Source organism: Lupinus angustifolius, chromosome LG14 (genome assembly GCF_001865875.1).
Source record: "Lupinus angustifolius cultivar Tanjil chromosome LG14, LupAngTanjil_v1.0, whole genome shotgun sequence".
Classification (NCBI taxonomy): Eukaryota; Viridiplantae; Streptophyta; class Magnoliopsida; order Fabales; family Fabaceae; genus Lupinus; species Lupinus angustifolius.
Window position 1 is genome coordinate 14472616 of NC_032022.1, and position 15361 is coordinate 14487976.

At 34.3% G+C, this 15361-nt stretch overlaps 2 protein-coding genes and 1 long non-coding RNA gene across 4 annotated transcripts; 1 reads left to right on the forward strand and 2 right to left on the reverse strand.

The window, feature by feature from the left end:
* On the reverse strand, positions 312 to 7756 carry LOC109326664 (myb-related protein 3R-1-like). Of its 2 annotated transcripts, XM_019559394.1 has the most exons (13): positions 7563 to 7756; positions 7371 to 7473; positions 7018 to 7203; positions 5804 to 5858; positions 5374 to 5431; positions 4972 to 5066; positions 4749 to 4852; positions 4409 to 4537; positions 2358 to 4083; positions 1989 to 2257; positions 1291 to 1405; positions 978 to 1196; positions 312 to 772 (listed from the first exon to the last, which is right to left on the reverse strand). In XM_019559394.1, the coding sequence occupies exons 3-13, from the start codon at positions 7083 to 7085 to the stop codon at positions 647 to 649; spliced, it is 2964 nt and encodes a 987-aa protein (XP_019414939.1). In that variant the 5' UTR covers positions 7086 to 7203; positions 7371 to 7473; positions 7563 to 7756; the 3' UTR covers positions 312 to 646. The 2 variants fall into 2 exon arrangements, with proteins under 2 accessions (XP_019414939.1, XP_019414938.1); XM_019559393.1 differs by lacking the exon at positions 7371 to 7473.
* Positions 10089 to 13795, forward strand: LOC109326665 (UPF0051 protein ABCI8, chloroplastic-like). Its single transcript, XM_019559395.1, has 3 exons — positions 10089 to 10460; positions 11646 to 12708; positions 13374 to 13795. The coding sequence occupies exons 1-3, from the start codon at positions 10150 to 10152 to the stop codon at positions 13590 to 13592; spliced, it is 1593 nt and encodes a 530-aa protein (XP_019414940.1). The 5' UTR covers positions 10089 to 10149; the 3' UTR covers positions 13593 to 13795.
* LOC109326668 lies at positions 10869 to 12014 on the reverse strand. Its single transcript, XR_002105276.1, has 2 exons — positions 11533 to 12014; positions 10869 to 11390 (listed from the first exon to the last, which is right to left on the reverse strand). It is a non-coding gene; the product is annotated as an uncharacterized LOC109326668 (long non-coding RNA).

A 15361-nucleotide genomic window follows, 5' to 3' on the forward strand; every position in this document is an offset into this window, starting at 1 on the left:
TTCCAAAATTTGGGGCACTTTTTTTTATGTTTGTGCTATCCCTGTCGCAGGCGTAACAAGCCGCGACACATGCAATTTTCCCTGTGAATGCATTCGCGACACCTGCTCCACAGAAATAACAAAAAAGAAAAGACAATTAAGGTCATATTGAAGAGCCTCTGATCCGCTCACATATTCTGCTGTGGAGCAAGATTGGCAGGATGACTAAATCAAAGAGCATGTGGCCCAACTTATTCAAGAAGTAGAAAAGTCTAAATCCTTTCATGTCATTGCAATCTGCATACTATATATAAGGTGATAGATTAAGAAACTGAAATGGAAACTTACATGATAATTATAAATTTGTTTAATCACTGTAGATTGTAGAAGGTAAACAGAACATGAAACAAAAAAACTTGAAACATAACATACTGTATAAAATTTACTTAAACTTGCAAGCAAATGGACTGGATCCAATCCCCTAGAGACTACCCCGACAACGGAGATAGGTGTGGATATGCATCTTTGAAATCATTAGCTCGCACAAGATTTACCTCCTAACCACAGAACCTCAGAGTTCTATCAATCAGCAGCTTTCATAGAGAAAGGAGTCCAAAATTTGTATCATCTACAGTGGCCGCCTCTGCTCTACGAAATTGAAAAGCAGCTATCTACATCCTTTTAACAAATACGAAGAAGAAGAAGGGCTTGAACAGCTTATAGTTGAGAATTTGCTGTTATCAACCTTGCCTGGTGTTTCACATTCGCTGAAGTCAAGTATGCGTCGCTCCACCTGCAATTCATTAGAAGAAGCATAAGAAAACTCATCCATCATGGGGAGAGACACAAAACGAACCATTTTAAGTAAGAAAGATGTGTTTCTCTTGACAACAAAGTTTCCTGGTGTAATATTAGATGATCCAAGTATATTTCAAGGTAAAGGGAGGAACAGTGGAAAAGGGAATGTGGATATGTGGATAAGAGTGTTAGGCATTCACCTTTAGCAAAGCATTTGAAGCCAACTGACAATGGTTCCCAGGCTGATCATGCGGAACCTTATTTTCCTGGTCCCTGTCCCGGACATTTACAGATTCATCTTTTGGTAATGCCTTAGGAGTTTCATTTTCCAAAATCTCACGAGCAATCGGACTGATCTGTTTCATCCATTCGATTGCATCATAACTCCTATTACCTGGGCTCATGAAATACCCAAAATCCTGTATATATATGTTCATAGTTTTCAGTAGGGTGGAAAAACTAAGATTTACTTCAAGACAGTAATTATTCAATAGATCCTGAACCCTGCAGTACCTCAATAGTAATTTCAGGATCAATCTTGGGGCTAGAAAGAAAAGTGTTGAAGAGCCAAGGTGATTTCCATGTTGTAGGTGATTCAACACTTCTCCTAAAAGGTGTTCCACCAAATCTATAAAATTAAACAAGCAGTCAGAAACAGTGACCCACTTACCTGTTTGTAACCCAACAGACCTTAAGAATAACTTAAAAATTAAAACGAGAAGGATTGTAACACAATTGCACCAAAATCATAATTTGCAAAGAAAAATACCCAAAAAATGAATCACTTTCCAAAGCAGTATCTCAAACAACCAACAGTAACATATTAAGATTGAACAACTGAAATTAATGAGGTTTCAGGACCAAAATAATCAAATAACTTAGCATCATTAAATAAAGAAGGCATCCCATTGCACGAGGCTCCTACTTAATCAGGTTTGGAAATGGTCGATGTACCACAACAAGCGGAGAGGCCTGTTTTCAAAATTTGAAAATAACATACCTGGAATAAATAATGTAAAATGGAAAGTGTGGGCAATAATAAAGAAACAACAATATGAGCATCAACCAATAGCAGCGCAAGAAAGTGCAAACCATCAGGGATTAGAAGGGATAAGCATCAACCAATAGCAGCGCAAGAAAGTGCACAGTACGAATTTCGTTTTGGAATGTTAAGCATTTTCCTAACAATATACTAATCTAAAGAATATTACATGCTACATGTTTCAAAACCAGCATCTTTTCCAGCATGAACATCCGAATTCTCTCCCGGGGCTGATGAATTGAAAGAATGTACACAACTAGCAACAGCAACTCTAAGTTTTTCCTGCCCATAAGGAGACTTAATGCTCGAACAAGGACTTTTATGAGTTCTAGCAGATAAACTTGGATCACTGTCTGATTTAAAGCCAACTAGATCAGGAGAATGCAGTAATAGGTTATTCATATCATGTTCAGCCAAAACTCCAGAAGGTTGTTGCACCTGACAAATAAAGTAACAAGAGTAATAAATAAATTTTTAGAAGATCTGTGATATGTCCCAACAATCTGGATAACAGCTGATTAAAAAGAATAGCACTTACAATCTCAGCAGTCACATTGACATCATTTTTCATCCCAGACTTAACATCAGGAAATCGCTGTGTACCCTTCTCCTGAGAAATACCATCACCTGTATCTAGTTCTGACCTTTTGTCATCCAATATTGCAGATTTTTTTTCCTCCTTTATTTGTTCCTCTTTAACAGTTTGTCCACAATTTTCTTTATCATCTTCAACAGAGATACCAGAGTTCTTTTTCCGGATTGAAGATGGAGAAAGAAAAACTGCTTCCGGAGTCTCAATGTCATCAAACATGACTTCCAAACGGGAAAAATCTTTTATCAATGTTGATGTCATGTCAATCTCAAGTTTCTTGTCGATTCTTTTATCTGATAGCGGAGATAAAAGGTCTCGATGTCTTTTCTTTAATATGGATGGCGTACCTATGAAAGTTTTAGCAGCACTTTTCAACAAAGCATCTGGACTATCATTTCGAGAAGGTGAGTCCCACAACCTGAAAGGTGATAGACAGTTCATAGAAGACATCATCAACTGGCGAATACCTAGGGGACTAAACTCTTGCTGCATATCACACCCGGGTTGTGTAAGATCACAACTTAAGAAAGGAATATCCAAGCTTGGAAAACGGGGAGGTTCATAACATAGAGATCCTGTGTTCTCCTGCTTCGTATGCAGGTTTGGCTTTTCATCTGTTGGATAGCAAGTTTGTTTAGTTTCTGATCCACAACCAAAACTGTTTACAGGGACCAATTTTGAGGTTTCCTCGACATTATCTGATGGCTCTTGCATTTCTGAACAACCTATTTGATTGATACAAGCAGCACCGGATAAGTCATTGGCATAAATGAAGTTGTCCTGTGCTCTTGAGACAAACTGCTGATCCTCATACCCAACTAACTGATTGGTTTCAGCAGTAAACAGCAAGCTGCCATCACCAGCAGAAGGTACTGATGGAGCAGATGTCTGACATATAAACTGCTGATCCTCAGATCCAACTAACTGATTGGCTTCAGCAGTATATAACAACCTATCATCACTAGCAGAAGGTGCTGATGGAGCAGCAGATGGTAAAGATGTTTGGAAGTTAAATGAAGTGCACCTAGACAAGTCAACCATATTTACACCTTTATTATCTCCAGAGGAAAAGCAATCATCACCCATTGCCTCTGGAAATAGCAATCGGCAGCATTCATCATTAGATATCAGCATGTCCTGGCTTTCACTTGAAGCTATACAATCATTTTGCAACCTTGAGGGTTCCCTCACAAAGTCCAATGAGGAAATATTGGCTAAAGCAGATAAATTAAGCTGGCAATCCCCATTTGTGAAATTTCCTGGTTCTTGTGAGTATTTCTGCTCATTGAATTCAACATCATCCAGAGACACATAATACGGCTCTGAACAGGATGCTTCACTAGGACTATAATCCTTTCCTACACTAGATTCTTCATTTGGCCTGCATTCCTCTCTAGTTCGAAAAACAACATTGCTCATTTCAGTGGCAGATGGAAAGTGACCAGCATTAGCTGACTCCTGGTTACACTGTGAAACTTCCTCTGCTTCAGTCCCCCTGGGACCATTTTCATCGCCACTACACTGCAACCTTGAAGAAGTTGAAGCTATGGGTTGATTTGGATTACCAATAAATGGTGCAGATTGTAACCGAGCAAGCAAGCCTGATGCCTTGTAAGAATCCAATTTCTTTTTCACAGAACTGTGCCAGTGGTTTTTTATAGCATTGTCTGACCTGTTGCCACAGAAGCACAAGAATGTCAGTATTCTAAATTCATATGATAAACAGAAGAGAAAAATGACCCTAAATTGCACATGGAAAACTAGGTTGATGCCAAAATTGAGGTCCACTGCGATTACAGCAGTGCAGGGATCCTCTAGGAAAGAGAAAGACATAAGAATTTTATGTGAAAATGTTGATATTTCATTCTGTCTTTTCTCTCTTTTACCAGACCCCATTACACTATGATACCAAATCCCTCTGAAATCAGTCCCAGGACATAGCTAAGAAATGGTGAATCCCAAATTAAGTGAAAGAACAGCAAGAATTTAATATGTACCTTCCAGGCAAATATTTTGTTAGTTCTGCCCATCTGTTCCCATATTTTTCATGAGCAACTATTAGAGCCAACTCCTCGTCTTGCGTCCATGCTTCCTTGTTTATAGAAGGATTAAGATGATTATGCCACCTAACAAGATTTTACACATTATATAAATGAGAATTATATAAGTGAAAATTAACTACATCCCTGCAGATAATTCAATATGATTTATATGTGGCAATAAAGATAATCTGCATAAGAATACTCTAGTTTAACTGTTTCTGGAAAAATAAAAACACTCTGATATACTTATGTCTTATGCAGACTAGTATAAATTCACTAACCATAGGGTCCATACCTTTCTCGACATTGCTTACCAATACGCCCAGGTAGATGTTGTGCGATACTAGACCATTTTTTAGGACCATATTTGTTGACCAAATCAATAATTATTTCATCTTCCTGTTTGCATTCAAATTCAGTAGATAAGTTCACATTAGATATCTAACCAGAAAACTAACCTGAACACAAACGTATAGAAATAAAATCATCACAGACAAGAAATGGAAAGTAGATATTACCTCTTTAGACCATGGACCTTTGACGAGCTCTGGATTTAAGACTTTCTGCCACCGATGCAAGCATTGCACATCAGTTCTATCCTTGAAACACTCGGCTGCAGACACATTTGACAATCAGTTCTATCCTTGCATAATGAAGTTGCATACGTTAAAAATTTCTAACGTAGTTAATATGCACAAGTATTAGTTGATAAGATCACAAAAAACTGCATGAGAGTAAAACTACAAAACTGGTCAAGGAGACAGACATAAATAGAAAGATACAAAACTAAAAAACTTATAAATCGATAAGAATTGAACAGAGACAATGCACACTCACAGTACTGGATGCCAATGAAAGTAGGTCATGAATAATTTAATGAAATTAAAATGAAAGTGTACTCCATCATACCAAAATATTACCTATTTTTTTCCAATTCTTTCCTTTAAAACGCTCTACAGCCTTGCACAGAATCTCATCCTGTAAAGACAATCCATTGATACCACTTCTTAATACAATAGATTTTAACATATTTATCATTGAAATTTACACATAAAAGATTAAAGAAAACAGCATGTCCTAAACTTCTAAGATACACAAATATATCAAAAAGATGAAAAAGCTAAGGTATATATTACTATTACTGGTTTAAATTTCTAAAGAATAACTACAATCAACTGAAAGCTAAAAATACTTTTACTAAAGTTTGACATGTTACAGAGTTGTGTTGTGCAAATAAAACACTACCAGTCTACAAAGGGATAGACAATGAAACAGATTTTTGAAATACTAGCAAAACAACATCACAAAACTTTAGAAAGATGAAATATGTTTAAGTAGTCAATAATTCACCTCTTCTGCTGTCCATTGTCCTTTCGTAGAACGCCTGGTAGGGCCACTAGTCCTCCTACAAATACATATTTATTAGTATAAGGAAAATTCACTTTGCATCATCATCAGGTCCAGTTTCTCAATGAAATAAAGACTTACTATTTTAACCTTCAATGTTTTTTAAAGAAAAAAGTACTGTTTATTCAAGAGAACAGGCAGACAATGAGAGTGCAAAAATTAGTATGGCAGAGAAACTATAATCAGGAAAGTAAGGATTCTAATCCTTACCATTGTTGATAATCTAGTCCCTTAAGAAAGTAAATACCAGTTCTAGTGACAAATGCAAGGTAGTCAATTGTGTGCAGCAGCAATGGGATAGTGGAGGAATGGTGGAGTTTGGCATTCCACACAACGAAATGGTGGGTTGTGGCACAAATGGCCATCGCGGATCAAATATCTACGAAATTGCGACCCATATCATGGGTCCGTACCCACTCTGACATTCCCTCAAGTAGAGTCCTAATTTTAAAGGGGAAAAGTCATTTTTACCTTTGTTTTTTAGCATGTGGCAAGGGATTTTTGGAGATTTGGGTGCATCCCCTTCTTTCCCTTATATGAAAGGCATTGAGAGCAACTGCTATGAACAGCAAAACACAAAGCAAACTCGGCACATTCTGGCAAAACACTTTCAGGTGAAGCTTCTACCCCTGATTGTGTTCTCAACCTCGCACATACTCACTTCTCTGGTGAAGCTTCTTCCCCTCACTTTGCATTTGCAGAACCATGGCCTCATCTCAACCTCCCACTCCCACTAGTGTCAAACACTAGTTGTCAAAACTTAAAGAGTACACATTACATATATTTTTAGTATTTTAGTGATTTATATGTGCAGGGTATAACATAGTGTATTTTAGTATTTTGTTCATTTCTATGTGTACGTTATAAGTTACTTATACTTTTTTTTCCTCAACTGTAGTGGCCATCCATCCCACTATCCCCTTATAGTGTTTTTCGGGTCAGTCACTACACCCCACTATCCACAATTGACTACATAGGCCAAAGGTGCTATACACGAACAAAAAATCCTTGAAGCAGGGAGATAAAGAATGAGAACCAATATCAACCTAACCTGACACACTAAACTTTCCCTTATTGCTTAAGGGCTTGTCTATGGTCAAAATAACACATGAACTTTAATTTCAGTGCAGATAAACATGACTTTTTTTAAGAATTACCCATGCAATGCCCTGCCTTTCTGAACACTACCATCCGACGGAGAAGGGATTTTCTTGTCACTTTCCATAGTTTGTTGACAGATGATCAAGATAACACACCTCAATTCCAACTCGACTGCAATTCTCTTCACTGTTGTCTCTCCAAATCATTATAATTCCCCTCTAAGATATTGCAACAGCTCACTTCTGCAAATAAACACATGAATTTGGAATAAACGAATTGGAAACAAAAGCAGCCCGATTTTTTTTGCTCAAACAAAAACTTAGTAAACAATATTCAAAACTTCACAAGATGACTATTTCAACATTTATGAAACCCTATTACTTGGATCACACCAGTAGCCACAATCTACCTTTCACACATAGCTCAATTACATAATTCGATGCTAAAATTGAGCTCAAGGAAGATAAATCCACAGTTCCAGAATCACAATTACAATCTAATGTCTTCTTATTCTAAAAAACACGCAACTAAATATTAAGAAATTCAAATTCAAATTGTTCAAATACGTGAGTGAAATCGAAAACGACCGTTAGAAACTCACCGAACAGAAGCTTCAGAATGCGAAGACAAGATATAACGGAAGATTCATTTGAAACGAAGAAAGATTTAGCGAATTGAGAAGTGTTAATGAGAAGAATGAAAAATGGGAAGAAGATTTAGAGAGAGAAAGAGTGAGTTAGTGATTGGTGAAACGGTTCTTTCATGTTTTATTTCAAACATAAAGGGGCGGACTCATAATTTTCAAACCCTATGCTTAAATCTCGAACATCTTTGGGTTTTGGACGGTCCAGATCATTACACGTATGAATGGAGCTGTTCATTTGTTATGCATCTTTTTTGTTTTCAAAAAGTTCAACGGGCTAATAATTTTATCTCATTGGAAAATTCATCCTCTTACAAATGTTATAATCTCATTTTTATAAGTTGTAAACATGTGTTGTTCTTGTTTTTATTTTGCAACTGTATAAGTTAAATAAACAAAGGTATGAGTTAACATTAAAAATGAAAAAAAAATTACATGGGAGAAATATAAATGTGAGTAGGTTTGTAGGGTTTATTTAAGATTGAAAATAGAGTTGCACCATTTAATGTGATTTTGGCTTGAGTTACTTACATTATTGAAAAATATAAAATAATCAATGTGACTTATTTAAGAACGAAAAATGTGTTGTCCCATTATAGATGCTCTAAGTTTCATCTAATATATTTTTATTTTATGACTAGAAGCATGTATTATCGAGTAGTGCTTAATTATTGGTGAAATTAATTGCTAGATAAATATAATAGCATACTACTAAAAATAACACTTATGCATTTTGTTTTAATCTCAATTTGTAGTTCATTTTTCTTTAATTTTATTTTTCTATATATCAATATCACTTTTTTGGCCTTTTAAATCTGAATTTTATTTGTCATTTTCTTCTTAATCAACTTGTGTTTGACAATGATTTCACCCCTTCATGGACAAACATAATATTATGATGATACTTCTGTGAGTATGATGATAATAGTTTTCTTATAATCTTATTAACAATTTAATATTATTTTTATGTAATGACTAATTTTATTAAGAAATAAAGTTTAAAGTGTAATTGGAGAGAAAAATGGTTCATAATAATCATTTTGTAAAATAAAAAAACATAAATCTAATATTTTTAATATACTTTTCCTTTTATTTTATATATTGATCACATATCTGAAATAAAGTATCTTTTTATATTTTCACCGTATTAATATGTAACTTGTCATTTATCTTTAAAATAAACCTCAAAAGTCAAAACATGTATGAGATTTAAATTTCACATTAATATATCCCCTATAAGAAAAAACTCCTCATTTATTGTAACTTTTATATTACCTTTGGTAGAAGAGAATAGTAAGCAAGGGGACAGGGAGAAATACCCAAACCAGAAAGAAAATAAAAGTGATTGGAACTATTGAGAAAAGAGATTAAGTTGGTGAAATTTTTGTGTACATTTTCTATAATACTCTTATCTTTATCTTGTATTTACTATTATTTATAAGAATAATTTATAATATTTTTATGTTTCTCATACTAAATCACTCTTAGAATCAACTTATTTTCTTATTACTTTCCCTCTACTCAATAACTTTCTCTTTTAATGTTAATGAGAGAACATAAAGAGATAGTATAAGTAGGAGAAATGAATGAGAAAATAAATTATTATAAAAGTGATTTGATATGAGAGAAAAATGAAAAAATAAAAATCAATGATGATTATAAAAAGATTTATACATGGTGCATAATTCATTTGTATTATTTATATTTAAAAATCAATTATAAGTAAATATATATAGTGAATGATACAACTATAATATTACCAATAAAACATTGATGAAGTGATGTAACATTCTGTTAGATCCTCCAGATAATCAAAAAATCAAAGATTCAGTTTTTGTGATTAATATTTATTGGGAGATAAATTAATTTCCTAATCATAAAAAATATAACATTGATAATACCAAAATAGAGCTACACTATTAAAAAAAATCCTACAATGACATACATCCTTTTCTCTATCTTAATAATATGGTAGTGATTAATGTGATTGTTGCTATTGTCTAGATGATGTAAACATGATAATAAATAAATATTGAAAGGTGAAGGAAATGGTGCTTCATTGGTCAAAAATGGATGGCCACAAAAGTTTGCATATTCCAATTTTCAAATAAAGAGTAATATAAAAAACAAAGAGTAACCAGAAAGATATATCTCATACAATATTTTCATCAAACTAAATTATATTCTTAAATTTCTTTGGTATTAGATATATGTTTTATTTCTCTTTTTCATTTTCAAGAACTATTTATTTTAAAATATATTATTATCAAAAATAAAATATATATCGAATGAGATAAGTTATCTCAGTTTTTAGTAATAATTATCATATTAATAGTAGGAGAATAAAATATTTTTTAATACAAAGAGATAAGTTATTTCATTCAGCTACAAAAACTAAATAAAACAGTACATATATCGTATTTTTTATTGGCCGGAGGATATAAGTTATTTGGGGAGAATAAAAATTGCATATACACGTCATCACACGAGAAGAACGAAAAGAAAAGAAAGAAGAGGCGTGTGGTGAACCTGAAATCTGATCGCCATGTCTTCTCTTCTGTCCAACGGCGTCTCCACCTTATCTCCGCTTCATAATTTCAAACCCTACAACAACCACAGAAACCAAACTAAGCTTCTTAAGGTTCGTGCTAACGTTGGTTACGATCAACCCAACATTTCTACTACAACTACCTCCGATGACAAAATACGAGAAATTCTCCGAAACCGTGATTACGATAAGAAATTTGGTTTCACTTTCGACATCGATTCATTTTCAATTCCTAAAGGCTTATCTGTTGAGACTGTCCGATTGATTTCTACTTTGAAAGAGGAACCTGATTGGATGCTACAATTCAGGTCAATTGCATCCTTTTAATCTCATCAAAATTTCAGCTTTTCGGATTAGCTAATGAAAATTAAGTTTTGTCTTTCTTATATAAGTTATTTTTACCTTGTTTCGATCATTTTGTTATAGAAGTTTATCAAAGTAAGGTTTTTTAGCTTATTTCAAAGTAGCTTATTGTAGAGTAAGTTAAATTTCAAACTTTAATGGGTGTGTTTGGCAAGGCGTGAGAGCAGTGGCGGATCCAGGACCCGAGGATAGGGGGTGCAAGTTACAATGAATGGTTCAAAATGTAATAGAATAAGACAAAATAAGCTACGTATGTGCAATTTTATATAACCTGGGATGCAAAAAACCTTAACTATAAGGGTAATATATACAAACAGTTTTTTCATAGCCTTGTATGTTTAGAGAAGAATTTAGAGAAGTCTTGGGTTTATATGCATTTATTTGAGATGCTGGCCTTGATTTGAGGAGCAAATTAAAGACTTATAAACCCTTTTACATCGTTTTACACTTATAAGCCTTTGATTAGTTAGTGTTATCAAATACTTTCAGTTCAATTAGTTAGTTTATCGACCTTCAACTGAATTTTCAGTCAATTGTGTCAACCACAACGATTATGTCCCTAAAGCCTAAACCATTGGTTGACATATCAGACAAAACAGATGGGTTTTGTTCCTTGTTTGGTGGGACAAGGCTCATCTAAAGTGGGTTGATAGTAAAGTGAGCATGACTGTATTTAAGTGTATCCACTCTTAAATTATTGGTGGACTACGACTACAGTGCATTTTCTATTAAATCAATGGTGAAAACACTTCTATAGAACATGTACCAAATGTTATCTATCGAAAAAGTACGAATGTAACTAGCAGTTGAGGTTATTAAGTATCTAAGTTGAGATCTTTCATTCCTCATGTACTAATTGTAGCACAAAATTTTCCCTTAGGTTCTGTTTGTGAGTTGAGTTTTGGAGGGGAAGGAAAGGAAACGGAAGGCTTGGGAGCCATATAATACACTTGTGAGGTGGTTCTGAAGCCTTCCATTTCCCTTCTTTCCCCTCCAAAACTCAACTCCCAAACGGACCCTTAAGGATGAACTTTGGTATTCACTCTATTTGTAATATTTGTTTGACATTGTAAAATATATTTGCAATACATGTATTTATATTATATGTTTGTGGTTCGTTACTGGTTCAGGTTGAATGCTTATGAGAAATTCTTGAGGATGAAAGAACCTAACTGGTCTGATAACATATACCCGCCTATTAATTTTCAAGATCTATGCTATTACTCTGCGCCCAAAAAGAAACCGTCCCTGAATAGCCTCGAAGAGGCAGACCCAGAACTTCTTAGGTACTTTGACAAACTCGGTGTCCCCTTGAACGAGCAGAATCGTTTGGCGAATGTTGCAGTGGATGCTGTTCTGGACAGTGTGTCAATTGCAACTACGCATAGGAAAACTTTAGAAAAGTCTGGTGTTATATTTTGTTCAATATCTGAAGCTGTCAGAGAGTACCCTGATTTGGTTAAGAAGTATCTAGGGAGAGTTGTGCCTAGTGAAGATAACTATTACGCAGCTCTGAATTCAGCAGTGTTTAGTGATGGGTCATTTTGTTACATTCCTAAGGATACTAAATGCCCTATGCAGATCTCAACGTACTTTCGAATCAACGCATTGGAAACTGGACAATTTGAGAGGACTTTGATTGTTGCAGATGATAGGAGTTCTGTGGAGTATTTGGAGGGATGCACTGCTCCTTCTTATGATAAGAACCAGCTTCATGCTGCTGTTGTGGAGTTGTACTGTGGTGAAGGTGCAGAAATTAAGTACTCTACTGTGCAGAACTGGTATGCTGGAGATGAGGAAGGGAAGGGTGGCATATACAATTTTGTAACAAAGAGAGGACTCTGTGCTGGGGCGCGTTCTAAGATATCCTGGACACAAGTTGAGACAGGATCCGCGATAACATGGAAATATCCGAGTGTTGTTTTGGAGGGAGATGACACTATTGGGGAGTTTTATTCAGTTGCTTTGACTAATAATTATCAACAAGCGGATACGGGGACAAAGATGATACACAAAGGGAAGAATACGAAGAGTAGGATTGTCTCCAAGGGTATATCAGTTGGACATTCAAAGAACTGTTATAGAGGGCTTGTTCAGGTTCAGTCAAAGGCAGAGAATGCTAGAAACTCCTCTCAATGTGACTCCATGCTTATTGGTGATAATGCAGCTGCCAATACCTATCCTTATATACAGGTAATTTTTTGCACATGTTGTACTTATCCTTCTTGAATAATTTCAGATTTCAGTTCATGTTTGTCTCAGTAACTGTCATTATTAATACTTTTCATATATAGATAACTTCGTCTTTAGAGCTGTCTAGCATCTACTAGAGTAAAGGCTGAGACAAAGTAGTGATGAGTGAAAGATGTTGACAAAAAATAGTTTTAAACTTCTATTTCACTGATTTCAAGCTATGGAAGATATCCATATCATAAAGCTAATATCGAAAGACATGCAATCTTAATTCCTAAAAAAAAATTATTAGATAAATTAACATGGCATTGTCAAATAGTGTACACTTGAGTTTTTTGTGTGTTCAATGAGGGCCAAAATTCTTCATGAAATTTTACAAATTTATGATAGGATTCCATCTTTGCTCCTTAGGTGGCTTCAATGTATAATCATCTACTGTGGCAGGTTGAAACATTGATGAATCTATGAACAGTATGAAGTTGGTTCTTTCTCTTTTATCTTGAAAGCATTATTATGTTCAGTTTTCCTACCTGACTTAACCCCCATTACTATTGTTTTTTCTTCTTTATTTTCTGATTTTCTCCCTACTTCCACTTCCATGATGTCCAGAACTAGAACTTGCCATGAAACTTCTATTTTGCTCATGCAATCACAATTCTTTGCAGGTGAAAAATCCTACAGCAAGAGTTGAACATGAAGCAAGCACTTCTAAAATTGGTGAAGATCAATTGTTTTACTTTCAACAGAGGGGAATAGACTATGAAAAAGCCATGGCTGCTATGATCTCTGGATTTTGCCGTGATGTCTTCAATGAGCTTCCAGATGAATTTGGTTCCGAGGTGAACCAACTCATGAGCTTGAAGCTTGAAGGATCAGTAGGGTAAACAGCTTGCAAGTCATCGATTTGTAGAATCAGTTTGTTCAGGCCCTTGGATACTGAAATTGTGTGAGTCCTTAGAGGTAGTGTATCTGGAAGATGTGTATAGATTTTATCTTGAACTGTACCCCTGAAGTGACAAGGAACATTATAGTTTGAAAACCTTGATATACAATCAGTGTTGTAATCTATATGTATCTGTTGGCTTTTTTCACACAATAAATTGTTTTCCTTCATTGATTCTCTTAATTCATCATAATCTCTTTCCTGCTTATCTTTTTGCTGATCTAACTATTGACTTAAAGGTAATGCCTTTTTATGGTGATGCTTCTCAAATCAATTATGTTTTTTCTTTCTGTCTTGGATAACTGATAAGTACTTAAGTTCACCTTGTTAACACCCTTATATTACTAGTCACACAACCCAGTAATAACTTTGATGGCATGAATGAGAAAGCCAGTTTCAAGTTACAACTAGAAGAGCATTCACAGAATGAGGCCAAGTTTGTTCCTGTAGATGACAGAATCAGAATTAGATGGAAAATGAAATTGCAAAATATATAAGTGAGATGTTGACAACTGACTTAAAATTTTGTTAATTTTCAAGACTCTTGGTTATGTATGAGACAGTTTTGTCTTCTTCTGGTAACCCTTTATTAATAAAGTTGCTTTGTTTGTCTTATAAAAATAAAATCATGTGTTATTTGCAACATATGCACTTTGTCAATCAATACTTAGCTTTCAAAATAGGGATGACAATGAGACAAGTCTAGATTTTGCCTATCAAACTTCGCTAAAATTGGGGTGAGTTCGTGGATATTTAGCATATTTACTAGGTGATAAGTGTTAAATGACATGCACTTTTTATTATAAGTTGTAAAATACCTTAAGTAGCTTACTCAAATATGAGTTTATGAGCTTGTTTATTGAAATAAGCTCTTTATTAATTATAATAAGCTGTTTACTTATTCTGTTGAGTGAGGAATTGTTTTATGGTGAAAAAATTCTGTAAGAAGAAGGAACTATGAATAAGATTTACTTTATTTGCATGTTTACTACAACCACTTATACAAATCCAAGGGATTTGTCTTGCCTCTGCATTATTAAAAGATAACAAAGTGGACAAGTTGAAATGTTCTAAACTTCTACAAGAGTGAGCTTAGGGCAAAAATTTCCATCACAAAGTGCACAAATTGAAATGTTCACTCAAATCTATAAGTACATGGATAATTACTTTGTTATTTTTGTTTCTTTCTCTCATTCTGTTTCTAGTTGTTTTGTAAGAATTTATTAGTAGATTATTTATAAACCCATGGATTATAATAACTATTTATGCCTTATATATTGCTTTTTATATTAGCATGATTGTATCCAATCTCAACTTTAAGTGATGCTCTATATCAAGGATTCCAAATTTCCAACTACCATTGCTTCTTGTCTTAATTGATGGCTTCAGTGATTTTTTCTTCTTAATTTGTCATTTTGTCTTATATTATCATACATTAATTACTAAAACACTTCTCTTCAAAGTGAAAATAAGATCCATAATTCCAATAGATACTATTAGAGATATTTTGTTCAATATTTTACATTATGGTAACACCTATAAATAATTATCTTAATTTTTGTGTATTACCATAAGTCGATAATTAAAATGAGAGTGAGGGAATAGTTTCCTTTTGTTAATTAGGTTAGCTCTAAGGGTGGAAAAAGGGCAAGCCGTCTATTAGGGGCCTATTACCTGGCCTATAACAAACTAGGTCAGATCAGACTTTTT

What these genes read in the sequence shown, in the direction of transcription:
- LOC109326664 (XM_019559393.1), bottom strand. Translation starts at nt 7,085, where the DNA reads ATGGAAAGTGACAAGAAAATCCCTTCTCCGTCGGATGGTAGTGTTCAG. An exon ending in GGTTTTGAAACATGTAGCAT is followed by an intron (nt 1,406 to 1,988) that starts GTAATATTCTTT and finishes TTAATTTTATAG; the next exon opens with ATTTGGTGGAACACCTTTTA. An exon ending in CTTCAAATGCTTTGCTAAAG is followed by an intron (nt 773 to 977) that starts GTGAATGCCTAA and finishes AATGAATTGCAG; the next exon opens with GTGGAGCGACGCATACTTGA.
- LOC109326665 (XM_019559395.1), top strand. Translation starts at nt 10,150, where the DNA reads ATGTCTTCTCTTCTGTCCAACGGCGTCTCCACCTTATCTCCGCTTCAT. An exon ending in GATTGGATGCTACAATTCAG is followed by an intron (nt 10,461 to 11,645) that starts GTCAATTGCATC and finishes TTACTGGTTCAG; the next exon opens with GTTGAATGCTTATGAGAAAT. An exon ending in ATACCTATCCTTATATACAG is followed by an intron (nt 12,709 to 13,373) that starts GTAATTTTTTGC and finishes AATTCTTTGCAG; the next exon opens with GTGAAAAATCCTACAGCAAG.